Source organism: Chinchilla lanigera, unplaced genomic scaffold (assembly GCF_000276665.1).
Source record: "Chinchilla lanigera isolate Chin_1 unplaced genomic scaffold, ChiLan1.0 scaffold00038, whole genome shotgun sequence".
NCBI classification, from domain to species: Eukaryota; Metazoa; Chordata; class Mammalia; order Rodentia; family Chinchillidae; genus Chinchilla; species Chinchilla lanigera.
The window spans coordinates 1384982-1411001 of record NW_004955439.1 but is presented as its reverse complement, the minus strand read 5'-3'; the positions used below and the strand labels follow the sequence as shown (position 1 = coordinate 1411001).

General features: G+C 34.3%; 1 protein-coding gene across 2 annotated transcripts in view; it reads right to left on the bottom strand.

Moving 5' to 3' along the window:
- Nucleotides 1–26020, bottom strand: part of Ahi1 (Abelson helper integration site 1) — a 183112-nt gene that overhangs the window by 49295 nt on the left and 107797 nt on the right. For both annotated transcript variants that reach the window (XM_005390486.2, XM_013517380.1), the window contains exon 20: nucleotides 21947–22002. In XM_005390486.2, the coding sequence (XP_005390543.1) occupies nucleotides 21947–22002 (56 nt within the window). The remainder of the gene's footprint in view (nucleotides 1–21946; nucleotides 22003–26020) is intronic.

Here is a 26020-nt window from a genome sequence, read left to right as displayed (position 1 = left end):
TTTTTTTTTTTTTTTTTGTACCAGGAATCGAGCTTGGCCTTGTGGTGATCCTTCTGCCTCAGCTCCCAAGTGCTGTGATTATAGGTATGTGCCACTATGTCTGGCTATACTATTACAGTTTTACCTCTTCTTTTTTTTTTTTTGTACCAGGAATTGAACTCATGACGTCAGGCTTGCCAGGCAGGCGCTTATGCCGCTGAGCTATATCCCCAGCCCAAGTTTTACTTCTTTTTTTTTTTTTTTGGTTTTTCTCCGGTACCGGGAATCGAACTCACGACCTTGCACATGCCAGGCAGGTGCTTTTGCCGCTGAGCTAAATCCCCAGCCCCTAAGTTTTACTTCTTGATGTAGAAACAATGACATGAAATTTCATGGAAAGCATCCTTGGGAAGGTGATAGTGAGGTTAGATGGTCAAGACTGTTCCTCTAAAGCAAAGGAACAGTCTTTGGAGCATGACAACATGATACCATTATGGACATTTACGTACAGACTGCTATATAGGGCGTTAGTGTTAGCATGCCAATAGTCCACATCCTGGCAGTGGAATCTGACCATTTGTCTGTGACTCTTTTCTAAACCTATCAGAGGCACAGAACAAAAACTGCATAGCTCATGAGAAAATGTCTTCTACTACCTATTTCTACCCAATGTGCTCTTCTTATTTGAAAACCACTTATTCTCTTCAGATCACAGTTTACATAGTAAACTTTTTGCTTGTTCTAATTTGGCAGTGGATTCTGAGTAACTCACAACTTTCCCATCTACAATTACATTTTATTATTACAACAGTAAAGCCGTGTGAGAAAGCTGAGAGGCACAGTTCCACCAAGAGGTTTGCACTGAATTAAGCTACTCTGTCTCTGCCTTCTCCTTGTTCTGCCACACTTCTGTATAGAGAATCTGTCCTGACCATTCTCCTGATGAGTGTCTTCTGTAACATTCTGTTTCTTGACAAAAGTGGTTGCCATGTAGGTAGGACAGAGTTATCTTCAGCAATGTGACCCAATTCTTGAGCTGACAGTAGTTATGAAATGTTTCCTCAACAAAAGGTTAAAGACATGGGCTAATGTGGCCACGTCGGTAAAGACAGGTTTGTGAAATATTTCAAAAAATCCATTCTGTTCACATATAGATGCTCCTTGACTTACAATGACATCACATTTGAGTAAACCATAAACTGATATATCACTGATGAAAATGCATTCATTAGATTAGATCTATTGAACATCATTCTTTATCATGGCCTACTTTAAATGAGCTCAGAACACTAGCACTGGACTACAGTGGGGCAATATCATCTAACAAAAAGCTTATTTTATAACAAAATGTTGAATATACCATGTAATTTACTGAGTGCTATACTGAAAATGAAAAACAGAATACTCGCATAGGTGTCCTTTCATACCGTACTAACATCAAACCATTTTAAGTGGGGGACTGTCTGTATTTGAAAGAGTTGCTTCTCTTTCTCAGAGCCAACTTGCTTAGACATGATCATGTCTGAAATGCCACCAGTAAGCTTTGTATATTTAACACACATTCCTCAGTTTCATAGAAATGCTTTCGAGATACTCTTTCTCGGTTTAATAGCAGTCTGTCAGGCTATGATAAGACATTAAGTGGATCGGCCTTTGTATTACTTTTCAAGAAATTAAACACTGCGATAGCTGTCTCTGAAGAGTTCTCAGTGATCTCTGAAACCAACAGTATACTGAAGAAATATCCATCAGTAGAGTTGGGCAGCACAGCACAGTTATTTCTTACACCTCTGTCTACAACACAATTCCACAGTCAGTACTCATAATGCCCCAGTCACTCAACAAGCCAAGGTATGTTCAGTAACTCATGTTCTTGAGCACTTTTCTAAAGCACTGCTTCAGTGGGTCCTTAGTCACTGGAGAACTTCTCTGCCAGTCAGTAACAGTCAATGCAGCATCTGGGTCCCATCACCTCCTTATGCTTTCTCCTTTCATGAACTGGATTTCAGATTTCTGTCCTCCAAAACTGTCATGGAATTCAATTTTATTTGTTTTAACCCACTAAGTCTGTGGCAGTTTGGTACAATAGCCCTAGGAAACTAATGCGTGTGAATTTGACCTTAGTGAAGGCTGGGTTTTCTTGTATTCCTTTAAAGAGTGTTGGCGCTTATTCTGGCATGTAGTCTGAGTCTTTCCAGATTTACTTTAAAGTTTTTTAGAGCAGTTTTGGAGAAGACTTTATTCTACTACTAAATTGACCCCATTACGAAGATGTAACCTTCCCAATGGTTCTACTTGATTCCACACATATTAAGAGATCTTTCTACCTGGGCCGTCAGGAAATGTGAATCTTTCCCAGTTTACTGTTGTTCACAGGACTTTCTTTCCTTCTACTACTTTCTTTTGCTTTTGGAATTCTGCCTCAAGCATGTGCAGATTGGCCAAACACTTGCAGGTATTTCTTATACTTACTAGCAGGATTTTTGCTGTAAATTTAAAGCAAAATTTTACTTTTTCTCTCGGTACCAGGAATCGAACTCACAAACTCATGCTTGCCAGGCAAGCGCTGTGCCACTGAGCTATATCCCTGGCCCATAAAGCAATATTTTATTAATTATTTTGAAAGTTAAAAAAAAATAAGCTTTAAGTAAATATCATTCCTTAATATCAATTAAGGAATATTTGATCTTTAGTATTAAAATAGAAAAAAGAGGATAAAATGTTGGTAGAAAACCAAATAATCACTCTTGAACTATAAAAAAGCACATTATTAAATATTCAAATAATCCCATTCCTAATAGTGGCATTGGCTTATAAACATATCAAATGTATAATGCCCCATTATACATAATAGGAAATAAAGGTCTTGTTATTTTTACTTAATCTTACCTGGATTATAATAGGTTAAGAAGCTGATAAAGAAAGCACATAATCGTATAAAGTTTACTGTGTCTGTAGCAGACAAATTATTGGTTGCTATCATGGGATATTGTCTTGCTTACTTTTTTCTCGTTGCTGAGACAAAATACCCAATGCCCAAAATAAAAGAAGGAAAGGTTTATTTAGCTTACAGTTCATGGAGGTTTCAGTCCATATTTGGCTGACTCTGAGGGCTACTGTTCATGGCGGCAGAAAACAGCAAAGCAACAAGACCGAAAGCGGGGAATGGCAGAGAGGAGCAAGCCTCTTTCCCTCCCTTATATAGTAAGCAGGCTACCCCCACTCGGGGCGTGTAGCACTCACATAATCTCCATGCCCTCCTCTTGCAAAGGCTCAGGATGACCCTGGCTCACTGCTGAGTCACATAGTTAAACTTCTCAAATTGACACAATGAACAACATCCCAGAAGGGTAACAGCAAGTCCTTCTTACCCCAAGATGCAGAACTGCTGAGTCACTTAGCCAAACCTCTAGACTCCCCAAGTTGACAAAATCAACTATAACAGATACAATGTATACATATAGTAGATGTAAAATTTAACACTGTCAAATATTCATTTCAATGTTTTTAATTTGAAATATTCCCTGAAAAAATAACATTTGAGAGTAATGGAAAGAATGATAAATTTGAACCAACAGAATGAGTTGTCAGCTTTTAACCTGTCAAGGTAAGTGTATCACCAAACACTCAGATTTTTCAATGTTAAGGTAAGGAGTTTAGATAAGATGATATGTGACATAACTCTCAGCTTTAAAATTCTACTGTTATAGGCAGCTGAGTTAGATAGAAGTATTATAGGCAGTCAGATAGAGCCAGGCCCTCAAAGAAGCCGACATGAAAGATATGTATTTGCTGTGGGCCACACTTCAAGACAAAGGACTAAACAAATGCACCCACTTACCTCCCTAGGGATGGGCATCAGGGATTGATTTTCTAAATAGGTAGCGATCACCTTGAAGAGTCCTTGACCCAACCCCTTACAGGAAAAGCCCCTGTTCTGTATTCATGCCCGCTTGCTACGTGGCTCGCTTCCCCATTTGATGCCAATTTAATCAATTTTACCTGAAAAATTCTTATTGGCTGACCATAGTTTTGTCCATTTGCCCCCCACCTTGGACCCACCTCACCTCATGGTTTTGTTCTATAAAAGTCCCTAGAAAAGACAGCCTTGGGCAACCCACTCAGGCCCCAGTTCTGTCCCTCTCTTTGACAGAAGCTTTCTTTCCCTCAATAAATATATTCTGCTCTTAACCTCCGTTGTTCTTAAAATTCATTCTTTGATTTTAGAGAACATGAACTCATCCCAGATATCATTCAAGCTGGGAGTTTTTATTTTCCTGTATCACTACCATAATGTATATTTAATTATTCCAAAAGAACACCTTTCATGGATTTTAAATTGAAAATATTAATTTACTGGATAACACTGTGGTTTGTTTGTGATCATATATAAATTGGAAAAGGTTCCGTCTGATTGCTGAAATATTACATAGCAAAAGCCTCTAAGTAAAAAGAACAATAATAAGAAAGCATTTCTTCTAAATTTATCATTTGGAAATATTGTCGTTTTCTTTCAAATAGGGATGGCTGAAAGTCAGACTAAACTTGAGATTTGGGAGTAAAGATCATTTGTATGTAAAAGCGAATTTTTACATGAAAATTAAGAGCTATCACCTGAATGCCCGTAAACCTCCTCCCCAACTCATGTTTTGAAACCTAACCATCAAAATGATGGGATGAGGGGTGTTAGTGTGTGTGTGTTGGGCAGGATGTTGACAGGTGATTAGATCAGGAAGGGAGAAACATAAGGTAGTACCCTTAAGAGGTACCAGAGGGATTGTTACTACTACCCTAAGAAGACACAGTGACAAGATATCATTTGTGAACTAAGGTATGAGCCCTCCCTAGATACAAATTTTCTAGCACTTTGATCTTGGACTTCCTAGTGGCCAGAATGGTTAAAAATGTTTCTACTGTTTGTAAGTTACTTGGGGCTCTGGTATTTTGTTATAGCAGCTCAAAGAGACGAAGATAACTGGTATTAAGCCTTTTCTTACTGCAAATCACAATTTATACACTGCTTATAAAGAAACTTTAGCATTTTATCAAACAGGTTCTAAAATATATATTTTTATTGACTTTCGTTTGGTCTGATAACTACTTTCAATGCTCTATTCTTTCCTGCTGGAATGGAATGCTTACATTGTGCTACTATATTTTCAGAGTATGCAACTTGTTTTGAATTTTATAGGAGCTTACAGCTGAGTTTCCCTTGAGTCTCAGAGGAAACTTTGGATTTGAACTTTTGAGCAATGCCAGAACAGTTACAACTTGGGGATTTCTCGGAGATGGACTAAACGCATTTTATATCATACACAGGCATGGCCTTTTGAACTGGGGCAGAATGCTATGGTTTAGATAAGTATCTCCCAGGAGATCTATGTATTAAGGCATTGGTGCCCAGAATGTGGCACGATTGGGAAGTGGCAGAATCTCTAAAAGGTGGACCCCTGAGAGATCTCTCACCAGGGGTGCGCCACAGAGGGACTGTGGGGTGCCAGTCTCCTCCTTTCTCTGTTTCCTGAGGTGACCAGCTTCCTCTCCATGTGCCTTGCATCATGATGTCACTATCTTCCCAAAGGCCCACAAGCAATGGGACCAACTGATCAAGGACTAAAACCTTCAAGATTGTGCCCAAACAAACTCCTCCTTTTTAAGTTGATTACCTTGGGTATTCTGTCACAGCAGTGGAAATACAACTAACAAAATCCTGAATAATAAAATTTAAAAACAAGAAAGGATAGCCAGACATCGATAATTAACTTTTCATGTCATTAAAACACTGAGGCCTACATACTTCTACTTTCAATGTCAAATAAAATAGTCTTAGAAAATCTCATGTATATGTATGTGAGCATATGGTTAAATGGGGAGAAAAATGAGGATGTAGTAATAAAAAGGATAATAAACACAAAAGGAAGGTATCTCTACTTTAGCATATAATCTTTTTTTTTTTGGTCTTTTTGAAATGGGGTTTCGCTATGCAGTTCAGGCTGGCCTTGAGCTCATTTTGTAGCCCAGGGTGGTCTCGACTTGCAACAAGCCTCCTGCCTCAGCCTCTCGAGTGCTGGGATTACAGGTGTGCATCACCACACCCAGCTCTAGCATATAATCTTACCTATAATACAAAAAGAGACAGAGAATATTATAAAGTAGGGGACTATAAAACATACAAGAAAGAATTTTAAATGACAAGGCAGAAAGGAGCAAATAGAATCTTAAGAAGTAGCAGGGTATAGTGGTGCATGTGTATAATCCCAGCACTTGGGAGGCAGAGGCAGGAGGATCATTGTGAGTTTGAGACCAGCCTGGGCTACAAAGTGAGCTCAAGGTCAGCCTGAATTGCATAGTGAGACCCTGTCTCAAAAAGACAAAAAGACAAAAAAAAAAAAAAAAAAAAAAATTTAAGAAGTAAATGGAAAATTCTGAACCTCAGATTAAATGAGTAGAGAAATTGATTCTAAAATGATGAAGTAATGAAAACCCATAAAAGAATGGTCAAAATCAAATTCAACAGAACTCTGAAAATTAACTAAAATCTTGTACTGATCTGAGCAGTGTGTGTTTAAGAAAAATAGTCGACTTTTGATAAAACAGTAGTTTTAACTTGCCTTACTCCCATTACCCCCTTGCAAGCTCCAGGGTAACTTTGAAAATCAACAGGCTCACAAATGTAGCTGTGGAAGACAGCAGCCTAGCCATCACTAGAGAAGGGAGAATGGGTAACAGCCTTTCCAAAGTGCCATCCCCCACAGAAGCATCACTCCATGACCTGTGTGTCAACTCCCTAAAATATACTGATTCTCAGGGGTGTTTGATGTGACTTAAGAGCATGGTGTGTAAATGGCTATATTCCTAGGGTATTTGTCAGAACCAATCAGTACCAAGGGCTTAACACTGTATCTACTTTAAATGGTGATACAAGTTTGAAACCAGGGAATTAGATGTCCAACTGTGCCATATTCTATTATTACAAATGTCTAGTCATCCACAAAGAATGATAGATGACAGGAGAAACCAGAAAGTCGGACCGCACAAGAAGCAAAAACGCAAGCAAAAATTGTTCCTGAGGAAAGTCCAGATTTGGACTTACTGGACATAGATTTTAAATCAGCATTATAAATATGTTCAATGACTGAAAAGAAACCTTATCTAAATATAATTAAGAGAAACTATCAAAATATAGCTCACCAAGTAGAAAACCAATAAAAAGAGAATTTAAAAAAACCCACAAAATTCTGGAGTTGAAAAGTATAACAGTACAGGGACACAAGAAGTGGCAAAAGAAAAAAAAAATTCTAAATTTTAAGATAAATAAACTGAGATTATCTAGTCTAAGAAAAAAAAAAAGCAAAAATGAACAGAGCCTCAGACAGTTGTGGGATACCATCAGATGTACACACTTATGCATTACAGGATTACCAGAAGAGGAGATACAAAAAGGGGACAAAGAATATTTGAGGCTAAGTGAACTCTTAGTAGGAGAGACTAAAAAGATCCAAATCTGATATATCATGTCACACTGTTGGAAACCAAGCTAACAAGTGAATCTCAAAAGCAGCAAGACAACAACAAAACAATTTCACTCAGAAGAGATTAGTAGTAGATTAATAATAGACTTTTCACTAGAAAATAGAGCAACCAGAAGTTGGTAAGATTATGTAAGACAACCCAGAATTCAATATCCAGTAAAAATATACTTTAAGGAAGGAGTAATTAACATGGGATAAGTGATAACCAAGACAGTTTACTGTTAGCAGATCTATCCTTCAGTAAAAATTAAATCAAAGCCCTTTAAGCTGAAATAAAAAGAATATTCGATAGCAAATCCAAGCCACATGAAGAAATTAAAGAGCACGGATAAGAGGTAATTACATAAGTAAATATAAAAATATAAATAAATACAGATCCTGTCTTTTACACTTATATTCTTTTGCTCCATCTGATTTAAAAAACAACTTTGTAAAAAACAGTTACAAAAATATATTCATTGGTTTACAACATTATGAAGAAATAATTTGCATGACAGCACAAAGAATGCAGCTGAGAAAAGAACTACATCGAAGCACAGATTTTATATGTTGTTAAAATTAAGCTGTCAGTAATTCAAATTAGAGTATTTTAAGATGTTAATTATAATTCCAAGGGCAACTATTAAAAAAAAACCTCCAGAAAAGAGGATTAAAATGGTACAGTACAAAATCAATAATTTAACCTCTAAAAAATGAATAATGGAGAAATGAGCAACAAAATATATAGGGTATGTTAAAAAGTAAAACAAAACCAAATTGTAGAACTAATTCTACCAAATCAGTAACTACATCAAACACAAATAGATTAAAATCGTAAACTGAAAGAAGAAATTCCCAGCACGAATAATATTTATGATTATACTATATGTGGAGGAACACTTCAGATTTAAAGTCATAAAATAGTTGAAAAGAATAGGAAAAAAAACAAGAATAGTTGGAGTGGCTATTCTACTATCAGGCAAAATAGACTTTAACGTTGTGTGTGGTGGTGCACATTTGTAATTCCAGCATTTGGGAGGCTCAGGAAGGAGGAACACTGTCTGTTTGAGGGTAGCCTGGGCTACACAAAGAGTTCAAGGCCAGCCTGAACTGCACAGTGAAACCCTGTGTCAAAAACACACAAAAAAGTCTTTAATACAAAAACTGACACTAAAGACAAGTAGGACATTTTACAATGATAAAAGGATCAACCAGTCAGGGATATGTAAGTAACTGTAAGTATGTATGTACCTAATACAGTCTCAAAATATGTAAGGCAAAATTGCCAGAACTGAAAGGTGAAATAAACAATTCAACAATATTAGAGACTTCAATACCCTACTTTCCATAATGAATAGAACTAGGCAGAAGATCGACATGGAAACAGGAGACTAGATCAATATTATAAACAAATTAATATATGTTTATAGATTACTCCATCTAACACAAGCTACGTACATATTCTCTCGGGCACATGGAATACTCTTAGGATAGACAATACACTAAACTATAAAATAGAATCATTTTTAAAGAAATAAATTTATAAAACTAAAATCAGAAAATGTAAGTATGCTCTCCAAATACAATGAGTTCAAACTAGAAATCAGTTGCAGAATGAAATTCACAAATGTGTGGAAATTAAACCATGCACTCCAAATAACCACTAAGTCATAGGAGGAAACACAGGATAAATCAAAATAAAAAAACCTAAACACATAAAAACTCCACAACATACCAAAATGTATGGGATGCGGGAAAAGCAGTGATTTAAGGCAAGATTACAGCTTTACATGATTTTATTGAGAGAAGATATTAGACCACTGTCTTAACATTATGCCTTAAAGCTAGAAAAAGAAAACTAAATCCAAAGCAAGCAGAAGAAAGAAAATTAAACAAAAACTGGAAATAGAGTAAAAGAAAAGAAATATACAGAAAATTATCTTTGAAATATCGAGAAAATTGACAAAACTCTGGCTAGCTTGATCAAGGGTGAAAAACCAGCAAGACTCAAGTTAATAAAATCAGGAATGATAGTGGGGACACTGATACTGAGCTCAGAGAATTAAATGGAATAAAGAGAACATATTATCAGTTTTATGCTAATAAATTAAACACCTTAGATGACAGGGACAAATTCCTGGAAAGATACAATTTAAATCATCAAAAGAACAAACCTTCAAGAATCAAGAGATTAAAACTTCCCCCCCAAAAGTCTAGGCCCAGATACATCACTGATGAATTATATCACAATTTTAAAGAAGAAATACCAATCTTTTACATAAATAAAGGAGAAATGAATACCTCCTCATTTATTCTATGGGGTTAGTATTAGTGTTATCCCAAAACCAGATTAATGAGGTGAAAAAAGAAACTACAGATCAATACTCCTTATAAATATTGATGTAAAATCCTCAACAAAATACTAATTAACAGAATCTATAATGCATGAAAAGTATTATTATATACCACGATCAAGTGAGATTTGTCCCAGGAATGACAAGTGGGCTTCATATATAAAAATTCATCAATTTGAGACCATATTAATAGCCCTAAGGATTAAAACCCATACAAACATCTTGATACAGAAAAAACATTTAACAAAAGGCAACATCTTTTTCTTCTAAGAACGTTCGATGAAGTAAGAATGGCTATGTTTTTTAAAAAATCTGTACTTAACATTATAATGTAGAGGAGTGAAATTAGACAAGACAAAGGCATTCACCCTTGCCACTTCAGCATTGCAGTAGCCAGGAAAATTAGGCAAGAAATAAATAATGAATATGGGGCTGGGGATCTAGCTCAGCCGTACAAGTGCCTGCCTGGCAAGTGCAAGGTCCTGAGTTCAATTCCGGCACCAAAAAATCCCCAAAACAAAACAAAACAAAACAAAACAAAACAAAAAGAAATAATGAGTAAAAGTACCAGGATTAAAAAGGAGGCAGCAGTACTATATTAGTAGACAATACGATTTTGTGTATAGGTGACCTTAAGGAAATGACAAAATCCTCCCCCAAAAAACCCAATAACAAAAAGCTAAACAAGCCTAATAAATTCAGCAAGTTTGCAGGACACATGACAAATATTTTAACAGTCACTTATATTTTTCTATCTGAGTAATGAACTATGTAAATATAAAACTAATTTGCTTTGCAACAGTATCAAAATAAATTTAACAACAGTTGTTTAACACTTACAAACTGAGAACCATAAAACAATCTTGAAAAAATTTCAAAAGACTTAAATAAAATGAGCTGGTCATGGTGCCACACCCAATAATCCTAATACCCTCAGATACTGAGGCAGGAGGATACCAAGCTTGAGCACTACTGGGCAGTTTAGTGAAACCAAGCCTCAAAAGAATAAATACAATACAAAACAATACAATAAAATAGGGTAGGGATGTAGTTCAATGGGTTCAACCCAGTACTGAAAAAAAAAAAAAAGACTTAAACAAATGGAAAAGTCCATGTTAACAGATGGGAAGGTTTAATACTATCTTTATATTTTGATATAAGATTCAAAGTAATTCCTATAAAAATTTGTTTGGAAAAATTTGAAATGATCATAAGATTATTAATGAAAATGCACAGAACCTAGAATAGCCAAAACACTTTCTAAAGAGAACAAAGTTAGAAGATATAACCCCATTTGAAACACTACAAAAGTATAGAAATTAAATCAATATAATGCCGACAAAAGGACAAGTACATGCATCAATGTGAAGGACCTGGAAGTCCAGATTAAGTGCCTCCATTCATGATCAACTGATTTTCAACAAGGAGGTCAAGACTTCTAAATGAGAAGAAAGTCCACTTTTCTGAACAAATGGTGCTGCCACAAGTGGATGACCACATGCAAAAATGTAAAGATGGACCCTTAAATCCTTAAATTACACCATAAGCAAAAATTAATTTGAAATTGATTCAGACCTAGAAGTATGACCTAAGTGTATAAAACTCTTAAGAAAATATGGGATTTAATCTTTGTGATCTTCGATCAGGCAACAGTTTCTTAGATAGGACATAAAAAGCAAAAGTGACAAGAATAGATGAATTGGACCTTATAAAATTTTTAAAATTGTGTGCTTCAGCTGGGGATACAGCTCGGCAGCACAGCGCCTGTCTGGCAAGTGCAAACTGATTTTGATTCCTGGTACCCACACACATAAAAAATTCTTCTATTATAAAAGCACAGCATTTTCTATACAATACCCAAAGTAATATATATATGAACAAATTTTCTAAGTAAAAAATAGACATTTATATTTAAGTTTGGTAAAATAAACTCCAAATCTTATACACACAATATGTTAATTCAAAAATATATCTCATTTATATAATAAGCTAATTTACTCAATTAGGAAATGGGCAAAAGATTTCCATTAGATATTTCTACATAGAAGATATTCACATGGCATCTCAAAAGATGATCACATCATTAGTTATTATGGAAAAATGCAAATCAAAATTATGACCTACTACTTCCTATCTACTAGGACAGCTATAATAATAAAAAATACTAACAAATGAGGATGTGGAGAAATTGGAGTCTCATTCATGACTTGCAGGATTTTAAAGTGGTTCAGGTAGTCTGGAAAACACTTTGGCAGTTACTCAAAATATTAAATACATGGTTACTATATGACACAGCAATTTTCCTAAAGAGTTGAATACTATGCCCACAAAGCAACAAAACCAACCTTATATGTGAGTGTTCTGAGAGCATTACTTACAAACTCTAAAAAATGGAAGCATCTCAAATGCCCATCAGTGGTTTAGTGGATGAACAAAATGTTACATATACAAATAACGAAGTATTACTTGGCCATGGGAAGGACTGAAATTCTGATACAAGTTTCAAGGCTGAACCTTGCAAACATCACGCTAAGTGAAGGAAGCCAGACACAAGAGGCTGTATTTATATAAAATGTGTAGTAGAGGTAATCCATAGAAACAGAAAGAATATTACTAGCTGTCAGGGGTTATGGGAATAGGGAAATAGTGGGAGATGTCTGCTAATGAGCATGGGATTTCTTTTGGGGGGGTAACGAGTATGTTTTAAAAATAGATGGTTGTGGTGGTTGTGTAATTCTGTTAATAAACTCAAAACCACTGAAATATAGACTTTAAAAAAATGAAGTTTACACTGCACACACTATAATTAGTAAAGCTATTATAAAAACACAACAATGATTGTTATGAGAAGTGAAGTGATGCATGATGGATAAAGCGGTAAAAATACTTAGCTTTTTGTGTCTAAGAGAAGTGTCTTGATTCTGGTTATGATAATGGACAAAAAAGGTTAGACTATGGAAATATAAAGGAAGGAGAAAGCAACACACGTGGGACATGAAAGAACTAAAAAAGCCTGATAAATCACCAAGACTTGTTAGTGGGAATCAAGTAGCTGGTAGTTAGTACTGATAGAAAGTTAAAAGTGGAAAGGACCAGTGAGGGCCCTGGGGAAGATAGGAGTTTATGGAACTATACTTCATTTTAGGTTCTTTAGGTTACCAAATAGCAACAGCTATGGTACTTATTATAAAGATTTTTTTCTAGTAGAATAGAGAAAGAAAAGCATAATTAAGGCTAGAACATCAGCTGGGAAATCATTCATGCTTAGGTATTAAAGAAGCTCCACCAGCTCATTCATGGGTGACACTCATAATTACCTCTTCCATTCCTTCACTCCTGTTCTTTAAACAGCTGTCTGTGGCATGTGGGTAGCATAGTTTGAGGTATAGCAGGTGTCTGTAATTTCCTTTCTCAAGGTCACAGGTGACTCTGCCAGTGCACTAGAAAAACCACAGCTTCTGGGCCTCTTTCTTCCCACCAAACCCCAAGATCCTCTTCTCACATCCAGATTACTCTTTGCTACTTACGTGTCTTTAACGCACCCCACAGCTATTAAAACTGAAGCACCAGGCTTCCCAGGAAATCAGCTAAGATTCTATCCACTAACCTCAAATCATTATCTGTTTGAAATTTCTTCGTGTGCGAATGGGATATTTTCTAAGAAATATGGTAGAAATCGACTCTCTTAGATAGCTTCCCTGGCAGATTTTTTAAGATGAAAGAATCTACACTAGGCTTGTCTCAAATCATGGCCCTTTTTAGCTGTCATTCTGGTGCTTGGCTATTCAGCTTTTGTTACCATATGCTCTGCCTCATTTCATTAAAAGTTACACTGATGTTACACAGATCAGATGAGATAATAAACAGCATGCAGACTTCTCAAACTATGAATTGTTTCCTAAGTGTTAACTGCTGTTAATATTACTTGAATTGCTCCTAATTTCCACAAAAATCTGCCTTGTGCTGCTGAGTAACATGGTTTATTAATGTAAACTGATTTTGCTTTTGGAGAGTTAGTATTTTTGGCTTATTTATCATAATGCACTAGCACACTGAATTTAAATGTTTCTAGATAAAGAAAAGAAAGACCCTTTTTTCTCAGGTTCCCCATTGACAAATGGTGATGATGATGATAATACCTTTATCTACAATACCTTTATCTTACAGAGTTACAATAATCACATGAAATAACTGCAACATTTTGCACAGTGCTTGGTATTGCGAAGTGCTCAATAATGTTAGGAATAATTATTATTCAACTCTTAAGTTCTTCAAATTATCACAAAGGAATAGTTTTATAGTAAAATATTTCTGTAGAATACCTACAGATATACATGTGACCATATTTTCTAAAGCAAATATGGAAAAACTCTAATTCTATTTATAAAAGCAAAAATTTATTTCCAGGTTTGGTAAAATATGCTCTGAGTCCAAAAAGTGCCCCCAGAGAAGTCTGCCCACATTTCTGTAAGATACTACCAAGTCACAGATTTGGTGACAAGAAACTTTCAATAAAAAGTTTCAATAGAAAGACACTGAGTTTTATTTCCTCTAGAGATTTATCCACTTAACCTTTTTTTTTTTTTTTTTTGTCTTTTTGAGATAGAGTCTTGCTATGCAGTTCAGGCTGGCCTTGAGCTCACTTTGTAGCTCAGCCTGGTCTCGAATTTGCAGCAATCCCCCTGCCTCAGGCTCCAGAGTGCTGGGATTACAGGGGTGTGCCACCACACCCAACTATCCATTTAATCTTCATGCATGTAGTTAATCTGCAATCCAATTATGTGGCTATACCAGAGGGTGTCACTGTGTTAGCCAATGCTATGCTGCACTGATCTCACTATTGGGGATACTGAAATGATGACAGGATAAAGAACATTATGGAATTAATGTTCCATTAATTAATTACATTACATTAATTAATTACATTAAGAACATTAGTAAGTCAAAAATAAATTAATGAAATTCATCAAGGATACACAGACCACTTTGTATAGAGGGTAAAACTAATAGCTAAAGGCTAAGCCACTACTGTGTGCTAGGCGTTGCACTATGCACTTACACTGTATGGATCCCACTGGCTTAACTAAGAAAGCGCTTCAACAAGAGTCTAAAATCGAACAGTTTTAATTTCTTTTGGCTTTATATGCTTGGATACACTATCTTACAATATTTATGCTCTTTTAAATTATCCTTGATTTATGGTTTCATTAGCTTGTTCTTCAACTTCAGTGCATATAACTAAATATCACTTTCCTTGTGTTAAGAAAAACAGCAAGAGTTTGAAAAGACCAAAAAAAGAGTAGGCAGCCTCAGGAGTGCTCTTCCTTTCACGCTGTACTGCACACATACTCTCTGTGTACTGGGAAAATTTCACATTTGTCTTGACACCATATCCCACTGTTTCATCATTTCATCACGTACTGGTGAGATCAGGTGCTGCAGAGAAGAGACAAGTTTGTGCTCCACTTAAAACAACCAACCTTTGTCCTCTAATTAAGCAGCATGAGGTTTCCAATAGTAATGGTGATGTCGGGCATTCATTACTTGACCTGGCGAACAAAACTGCCATATCTATAATATCTACTAAGAATTCTGAGTCCTGAGAACAGATGGAAATGACCGAGGTGATAAGTGACCATTCAAAGGATGCTTCATTTTTCTACTTTACTACATTGTCCTAAAGCAGTAAAAGCTGAAAAAGATTCACAGAACTATAGACTTAAAAGTGGACTTTATGATCAGTTTCAACCCTATTTTATTAATTAGAAAAGAAAGGGACCTTGGTCTGTCCTACTCAGCTCTTCTGTCAAGATGCTATCCACTTTGCACCTATAATGTTATACCATTCATGTTGCTTTCTTCTGCAAACGTTTAGTTTGAATGGAATACTATTTGATAATAATAGCAATGCCAGTACCACTAAATTTATATCCTACATCCAAATAGTTTACTCAGCATCCCAAAATTTTCTCTTGCACATTTAAATATAAAAAAAGAGAAACATTTTACATTCTATACAGATTTATCTCATACCAGTTGTCTTTGGCCAAACTAAGTCAGCAGCATATCCACAAGGCTGAATTCATTACTGTTCTATTTTCCATTCTCTTTTCATAATAGGCTTTCTGAACTGCTTTGAGTACATCACACCTAGTGTGACCATACAGCTTCCTCCCAGGGCCCTGCTACCATTCTTCTGACAATTCTGGCTCCACACAATAGCACAGCACTTCATCTACTTTCATACCCCTTTTGGCTTCTAAGATGTGATACTATTCCTGATCTCCTATGTCTTCTCTCTGTGTATCTTCTTATAAGGGCTCTTCTTACAACCTTTTAAATATAGACTGTATCTAGAAATACAGTCCTTTTTAATCAGTTCTAATCTCTATATCTTTTTCATAAGCATACCTCTATATTTCTATTTCCATTATCCCTTATTCAGTCCAGTATCACCTCAAATGTGAATTTTAGTAGCTTCAACATTCACTTACCTAACCCCCTTGATCATATTATTCCCATGTCAAATGTTTGCATTCACTATTGCTTATACTGAATGTTTTTGTCAATGTAACACTCAATACTCTTTATAAATCATACCCAAGGTGCCTTTTCTAATCTCCCATTATCTCATCTACTCTGCTTCATTCAAATTGTCTACGTATCCATAAACTGTGCACCTTCCTTCTATGATCTTTCGTTACACTGTTATTCTGGTCTAGAACATCTTATTCCTTTTTAAATTCATCCTCCTTTTAAGATCCAGTTGAGCAACTACCAACTCTGAGCAGCCTTCTCAAACTACTCCAGTCCTAGGAATTTCCACAGCACTCTGGCCTATCCCATTTCTCTCTACTTGTGTGCAAACTGTGTTGGTGACACGACAATCCTTCTGTAATTGCTCTCAAGTTTGGTTATTCATCTCATATGTTAAGCTTGTCTGTTTACAGATTACTTTGCTAATGAGTCCAAGAGTTACTTAAAGACATAGTGTATACATATAAACAATGTATTATATATTTCTATAGTGCTTGGATAGTACTTCTCTATGCGCACTGTACATCTACTGATAATTTAGAAAATATAGTTCAAACCACTGTTACTATATGTAATTACTGTTACTCAGTAATATGAACTTTTTAGAACTTTAAGATTGTCAGGTAAAAAGATTTAGAAAAACCAAAGGAAATTAGAGGCAAAAAAATCTAAGGAAAACAAATGTTAGTAGAGTATGCTAATTGAGAAAAATCAATGCAAACTTAATAATTTACAATTTCTTCAAGAAAAAATCCTAGTGTACAGATACTTAAGAAAAATGTTATAGACAACTACAAGTGTCCTTAAAAGGGAATCTATTTTGACTTTATTTGAATTTCAAGAGAAATTCAAATAGAACTGCTTTGAGTTGCTACTTTATTGAGAAATGAAAACAAGTTCTTTTACAACTTAAGTTGTAAAAGCTTATAGTTTATGGGCTCCCTCTCCACCCTGCAATTACCTACAGGAAGAGATCGGCCATAGGTTCTATTTTATGAGTTTTATTGGGGCACATTCACCTCAGTTTACATATTATGAATTCCTGGAAAATGCCACAGATTAGAGAAAATAAAGTGTGCCCTTCAAATCAAGACATTTCATTTCAGCTCATACCTTTATACATAAAAAGCTATCCCAAGTATTATATTAAAGTTTGAAACAATCATTTTACAACGATAATAATGCAATATGTAGTGATCTTCTGAACCTAAAGAAAGGCCTAGATAATGACAATCTAACAACAGTAACAGCTTAAAATATTGCAAAATAAATATGGATATCTTATACTTTAAAAGACACAGAATAAAATGTAATATGTATGATTCAGATCAGAATATTTATGAATAATTTTAGGGTTAAGGGTAAGCAACATCATGGACATGTCAGAAATATTTTCAGAATAACAAAATAAACCTACAACATTTTTAAAGTTTGCTACTGATAAATTATGTGACAAAGACTTATCAACTGACCCTCAGAAAACTTAGGAGTGTTAACCGCAGTATGAATGAATGGCTTATATAACTGGTCTTATAACAAAGAATAACTCTGGCTAAACATATAAAATTCAAGTCAACTGAGTATATTTTAAAATTTAATAATTAAAAGAATAGCTAGATAAATTACATGGTTGGTATAATCCTGATGAGATGTTTTGAGTTTTATTTGAACCTCTTTTAGTAGATGTACAGGCTTCTGAGAGACTGCAAAAATCCATTTGTTGGATCTGGAAATGGAAATGGATTTCAACAAACACATTGCAGGATCACACTGCATCCTTGTAAAGGAGTAATATTAACTACTACAGATTTGAAATGTAGAAACTTTTACAAAAAATGAGGTGATTAATTAGAACAGACCATACTGATATTAGAATTTTATATATCCATTTTCCCTGGAAAAGATTTAAAAAATCAATATTCTTCAAATCACTAAAATCGTTTAATACAAGGTATGGTGTGTGCTAAAATTTAAAAATATTTACAGTAAATGAATGATACATTGCCATTAATCCTTCCTTTGAACATACTTATGCCACTTGTTTTACCCATCTTCTAAAGCAGTTCTGCAAGTCCCTTCTCATGACATTAGTTGCACTGTTGTGGCTGCCTTGGTGTTTTGAATCTGTTCAAAATGTTAACCTTTCATGGTCACTTTGACTCTGGGGAAGAGCCAGAAGTCACATGCTGCCGGATCTGGTGAGTAATGTGGAGGAGGACACAATGTAATGATTTTAGGAGCTTGCCTTTCTGTTGGATGGCACACAGCAGCAGCAGCAGCATTCATCATATTTAAGTCATACTTCTTAAACACACAAAACAGGACTTCCAGAGCTGCTTCACAAAGTGGCAAGAATGGTGAGATAGGCATGTTTGAAGCAAGGGTTGTATTTGGACAGGGATTAATAGCAATGTATCATTCACTCTCATAAAGAAGAATTTAAACATTCACTGTATTTTTCAATCATACCTTTTATATTTAGCATGGTCTACTATGTTTCAATGTATTTTACATGCATAATAATTCTGTCAGAAAACATGAAAAGCTTTAAAATCTGCTATGCATATTTCTACATTAAAGGCAGGTATGTTTTAATAATACTTACTGTTAGCTGCTGTTTCTCTTTGATTTGCAAATAAGTCCTTCATTTAAATACAGAATGTAAGCCCAGCCTGACTTAACTATTAACTTTTACACCTGCCCTTTCAGACTTCAGACATGACCTCTGATTAATCTGGGCTAACAATATCCTTAATCTAGTAAAGGCTATAAGTAAGTGCAGGGACTAGTTCTTAAAAAGGCGTGATCTAATTCTTTTCATATAATGTAACATTTTGATTGTTGCATGCCTTATTTGTTTTTTCTATAAAATTGCAGTGCTTGAGTGAATATTGTTTGGGAAAAAAATCAGTGAGAAGAAAGCGACATTTAACCATCAAATCAGAACTAGGATATTGGGTACAAAGAAAATAAAATGTATAATACAGTATATGAGAAGGTCAAACAGGCTGCCTCTACAAAAGAATAAATATCAGGCTAATGTGCAGTAGTATCTCTTATATAACACTAATCCTAGATGATAAAGATGATCAACTTCTATAATGTTTTTAGGTAAAAGCTTATACCAAAATAATAAAAAAATGTTGTCAGCAATGACAGCTGAAAAATATATGCATACTTAGATAATTCAACACCCAATTTATATTTTTGGAAAAAATAACTTGAAAATGTACTTGATTCTTTTTGATGAGGAAGGTCACGCCATGTGGAGATTTTCTTTTTCACTTTCTATTAAACGCATCTCAAAAACAGGATACTATTTGTGTCAGAAAGACAGAAATACACAACAAACACACAACAAAAAAACAAAGCTCACGTAATAAATGAAAAACAAAAAAAGGAATGAGTATGTTAAACAGAGTGAGAGGGAATATATAACAAAGGGACGGGTGGTTTTGTTCTCAGGCTAATCTATATTTACTTAAGGGACACTGCATTATATTATAGCGCTATAGGATCAAACTATCCCCTATAACCATAAATTTACAGAAAAGTTCATTCAGAATAGCAACTTGGACTATCAAGAAATACATCATTTCCTTGAACAGAGGCTTAAGAAATTTTCAGCTACTCATTTCCCTCACCTGCTAAAGAGCTGCAACTAGGATCTATGTAGCACTCCTAGATGAGCCACCCGGCACTTGGAACAAGAGCGAAGTGAAGCAATAGTGGGTAAAGACAGAAGCTGGAAACGGGGTTAGATAAAGGGTGAAAAATCCTGGCACATGCAATTTTTTCTCAGGCTTCTGCTCCTGAAGTTACTAAATTTATTGTATTCCCCCTTTTGGTAGGAGGTAGGAGAGCACAGATTTTGGACTTAAAAGTTTTTACCTTGTTAAATTTTTATAAGCTTCTTCCTTTTCCCCTTATTCTAAACATCTTCTTCTGCAAAAGTCTTCACTGATAAAGACTGTTTGTAGTAAAGTGATACAAAGGAAGAGTAGCTAGTCTTCCTCAGAAAAATGTATCAATAGGAAGGTGGGCTCAAGTAAAAACCTGGGCAACTAAAGACAGCTTGGAGGACACTAGAAGCTACCATTTCATAACCCAACCTGAAAAGCCTCATCAAAATACAAGCAATACCTAAACTATTATGCCTTAGGTTTAGTTCCTAATTCAAGAAATTATTCTGATATCATTAAGGGATTACTGTAAATATTAAAACTATTATTTCTCATAAGTTCATGTGCATTAGCTTTTATAAGATAAAAATTTTAAATCCAAAAATTTGTGCTCTCCTACTTCATCATTTAATTATCATGGAATGATCAGCAATCAGCTTATAGGGTACAACAAGAAAACTGTGCCAGACTGTGCTTTCTGAGTTCCAAGAAGTATAAACAAAGCAGAAATGTAAACAGGTGCCACAAGAAAGCTGGTGGAAATAAAACAAATTTCAAACACATGTAAAATAATTTAACTGATTATATTTCTCAAATACATTATACATTTCCTCAATTGCTAATTTTAATTCTTAATATTTCAATTCTTGATAATTCTTAATAATTCAAACTTATGTAATGTTATAGTTACTCTGAGAATTCTAACTAGGATAAGTGAAAAACATACTATAGCTAAGTACTTCTTCTGATTATGCTAATGACTAATTCCTCATACATTAGTCTTTTCTGGAGACTCACAGATAAATTATCAACACGTGAAGTCAGCCAGTCATTAAGATTTATTACAGATAGAAAATGGAGTCAATTTTCCAGTGAGGTTATTATTAATCATCAAGAAAATGCAAACACAGCTTATTATTGTCTTTTTTTCTTATAAAAGGTTTTATCAAATCTTTCTCACAACAGGAAATACTAAATTGCACGAAGTACTTGAAAGACTTGCATAGAAAAGATAATAAATGACATTATGTTGAAGGAAAATTAAGATGCAGTGTGGTCCACATCACCTTATGAATCTTTCAACCAGCAACTAGCAGTTGATGTATATTTCATAAAAACACATGCAGACACTAAAAGGAAGCTCAAATTCTTTTCCTTTTATAATGTATGTTTTAAACATAGCAAACAGTACTTTAATTAAATGCCCTTTGCTGTCTGACAGTAAAAGAAAAACAAATGGTAAGATTTCCTTCTATAGTGTTAAAGCCAAGTAATCTGTAAGAGAAATGAAACATTATACTGTTCTCTCACTATTATAACCACTTACTCTGTAACAATACTACCATACAAAATAACATTCATTTTTAATAAAAGCATATGCACATCAATTTGCATAGGTTTACATTACTTTATTAAAACCATTTTAAGTTAAAATTCCTACAAACAAATACATATAAAAAACAGTATTTTACTTCATTTTGGCAAATACTGCAAAGTTTTCTTCATTAACTAGAAAACAAGAGGTTAATTTTCTTGCAGGGATATAACTTTTGGCAAAAGGAAGGTATTACAGTTTTCTACAATGCCACTGTGTGTCCCTGTAACCAGCATAATTTTACAGTTTCTTATCAACTTTTAACAATGCAGAAAGAGACTGGCTTACCATTGGTGCTGAATCTACCTGATGGTTATGAGGCCTTCTTTCTATGCTGATATTCCCTATGGAAAGAAAAAAATTGTGAATACTTAGTTATTAGGCCTAATCATTTTATTTTGAAAACCTTTATGTCAGTGAGATATCACTCATATAGTTTGCAAAAAGAAAGCTTTACTCATAAGCAGTATACTTTCGAGTTGTATCAACAATTTTCTGCTCAGAAGCAGTTCGTTAGCTTAGCTAGTTCACTTGACTTAATGTTAGATAAGCCAATCTTCTCATTCAAGTGGTGTCCAGAAACAGTGCAGAATGCATCCATATCTTGCCCTCAGCTCAAAAATTATAGCATTGTCTGGACTTTGTTCTATTTTTTCCACGGTAATTTTATTTACGACTTGAGGTTATCAAGTTTTATAAAGAAATATAATCAAAGCTACAAAAGGAATCACTACTTCCTTATTTTCTCAAAAGAAAAAAATCTGTTCAAATATCTCTTTGATCTGGCCTTATACTATGACATATCCTGCTATTTATTCAATTACCATTAAGTGTCTCGAGAAAAAATAATTTCCCTGATTCTCTCCTTCAGGATGACAACACTGAGTGCTAATCTTGAGAATTATCCCCTTATGTGTGGACTTGTCTTTTTGTTCCCAATGTTTTCTATTGCATTTTTTGGTAATAAGCAGCCTTTAAGGATATACTACATTGCAACTCATCTGTAACATACTGGTTCAAAGTCATGCTCATGTTAAAAGTAAACGCTGTTGTGGGTTTCATTTACTTTTCCATCAATAAACTAATAAGTGAGTTAGTTTGTTCAAATAACATCAAAAGCCATTGCACAAGACTGTTAAAGCTGAGAATTACAATATCTGTTGACACCAATTAGCAAAATTCCTAGTATGAAATGTTAGTTCCTATCTTTTATAAGCATTTAACTAATTTTTCTTAAAGTATAAAAAAGGATTAAGTAATACCAACACAAAACAATTGATTTTTATTACTTTAGGAAAGTATATTAAAAATAAGCAAAGTACCATAAATATTTTAAAAACTAGTTCGTATTTCCTTAAAAAATTCCTTCAATATCTATTGTTAGCTATTGAAGTATGAAGTAATACACTACCTTTGTTCAACTGACTAATATCATGACTACTTGCGCACCACTGAAAAAAGGTGAATAAATTATGATTTCTAACTTCAACAGTCTAATGAAACAGAAATGACCCTTTTCTGGGGAAAACAAACAAACAAACAACTATAGAGCAAATGAACCAGGTTTTACTTCCAGCACATTAAAGTCTTTATGGCAATTCTGATAGAAAGACATTCTTTTTTTTCCATTAATAGCAGCTTTGCATTACAAATTTTTTAAAAAGATGAATGAAACATACTGGAAAGTACGTAAGTCACAGAGATCCTTGTAAGAATTTAATAAAGAAAACGTACATAGAATAAAGGGTGGAATGTCCATTTCCAGGCCCTCCATCTATAAAACTCCTAGCACAATCACTGAGTGCAGTGTGGGATGACGCACCTGCTTTCAAACAAGTGTGGTCACACAGTGAGGTTCAGGAACTAGCAGTATCTTACGTGTGTATTCTCACTATTATAATTTTATTGCCATAAAACTGGCCTAAACTAAATATTGATTTTAATATCCAATCAGAAAGTAACTTTAGTTGGAAATAAAAAGTAACTGTAAAAGCAAAAACAAAGCACTTTCAAAATCTATACCCTCAGCTTATATAACAATGAAAATAAATTATTTTACTTTCAACTTAATGTGTTGAGAACTAGAATTTTAAAAAGTGGATTACTCAATGTTGTAATTTTAGTTTTAAGTTAAGATAGTATTTGGAAGTATTGTCTAAAAAGATAACCATACATGTCTGCTTAAGGTAAACAAAGGAAAGGAATAATAAGTTTAAAGAAATATGAACTCAAGTAACTTCATATTTTAAGTAAATTTTACTTAAAAAAATCTGTATCTCATTTCACTTTTGTTAAGGTGTAATGATGAGTGAAAGATCCTAATCAGTAGCTTGCTATGATGGTCAGTTTTATGTGTCAACCTGACTAGATCACTATATCTAGATATCTGGTTAAACATTATTCTAGATGTTTCTTTGCAGATATTTTTTGGATGGAATTAACATGTAAAGAAGTAGACTTTGAATAAAGTATATTGCTCTCCACAATGTAAGTGGGTCTTGTCCAAACCATATAAAGGCATTAAAAAAAAAAATCTGTGATCATTGCTGAAAAAGAATTTTGCCAACAGATTTTCAGACCAAACTCTCTTTCCTGCCTGCATTAAATTATAAATTATATATTTACATATTTATTAAATATATTCATTGTGCAGGAATGTAGTTCAAATGTCCAACTTTTTATCATGGACTATTTTAAATTTAGAAAATCTCCAAATGAGCTTAAGGACACAGAATATCTATAGAATAAATTGATACTCAGCCATAAAGAATGATAAACTGGAGACTTTTATAGGTAAATGGATGCAATCTGAGTCCATACTCATAAGTGAAACAAACCAGACACATGTGTAAACATTGTATTATTTCCCTAGTGTGAGAGGTTGAAAGAGTAAATATGATTCAAAATGTTCAACAGATATTGTAAAATGGGAAGAAACTTCAAAAAGAAAGAAAAGCTGGTTTATAGGAATGGGAAAAAAGGACAGGAAAAGCAAAAGGAAAGATATATATATATGATAGTTAAGTACTACTAATAAGATAGCTATACTACTAATTTCTCTCAGTTCATTGAAAAGACAGGTCTGTGCTAATACTGTTTGGAAAATTAAATGCTGATATCTCGTACTCAGTAACTAATTTAAAGATAACAATATGTAATGTGTTAACCATTGTTACCCTCCTCTCATACTGCTTTGGAATTTTGTTTTTTGTTTCTTTTTCTTTAATATAAAAAAGAATCAATTGATAAAAAAGAATAAAACAAATAAATTTGTCAGCAAATAATATTGTTCAGTCTGATAATCTCTGCCTTTCAACGCTTAGTTACATATAATGCAATTACTGCTACTGTTTTGTTTAAATTTACCATCTTGCTATTTAACTGCATTTATTTTTATTCTTTGCTTTTTTTTTCCCCTGGATTCTTCTGGAATAATCAAGTATCTCTGCTATTCTTTTATGATCCTAATGGCTTTTTAGCCACACCGCTTCATCTTTCTTAATGGCTAACCCCGTCTCTCTATATATGTATATATGTACATATATCCTCAATTTAGCATACCTTGAGTTATAGAAATTTCCACTACAAAAGCAATATAACCACCTTAAAACAGTATCACTCCAATTATTCTACCTTTAAGCTACCACCATTTTATATTTTACTTCTACTTGACAAAGCATATTATCAGTATACTTTTAAAAATGTCCTTAGTCTTGGGGCTGGGGATTTAGCTCAGGGGCTGGGGATTTAGCTCAGCGGCAAAGCGCCTGCCTGGCAAGCGCAAGGTCGTGAGTTCAGTTCCTGGTACCGGAGAAAAACCAAAAAAAAAAAAAAAAAACAAAAAACAAAAAATGTCCTTAGTCTTAAGAGAATTTAAAAAATTAGTCTATATTTACCCACATATTTATCCTTTCTAGTATTATTCTCTCCTGCAGATGGACGTTTTCATCTGAGATCATATTTCTTCAGACTGATGAATCTAGTCACCCCTCCAGAATCTCTTGTAGGGTAAATCTGCTGGTGATTGTTTTTTACCCAAAAAAACTTTAGTGCATTCATTTGTACATTCATTTAGAAAGGATGTTATTACTGGGTTTTAAAATCTAGGCTGATTGTCACTTTTTTTCAAAAATGATTTTATTCCATTGTTCTGTATTAGAACAAAGGCCTTACTGTTATTCCCTTGAATATAATGCATCTTTTTTCCTCTGGCTGCTTTCATAATTTTCTCTTTATATTTCCTTTTTTTTTTCTAGTTTAATTATGTATGGCCTAGATATAGTCTCCTTGTTTTTGGTAGGGTTTTGTTGTTGCTGTTGTTTTTTTATATGGTACTGGGAATCAAACTCACGACCTTGCATT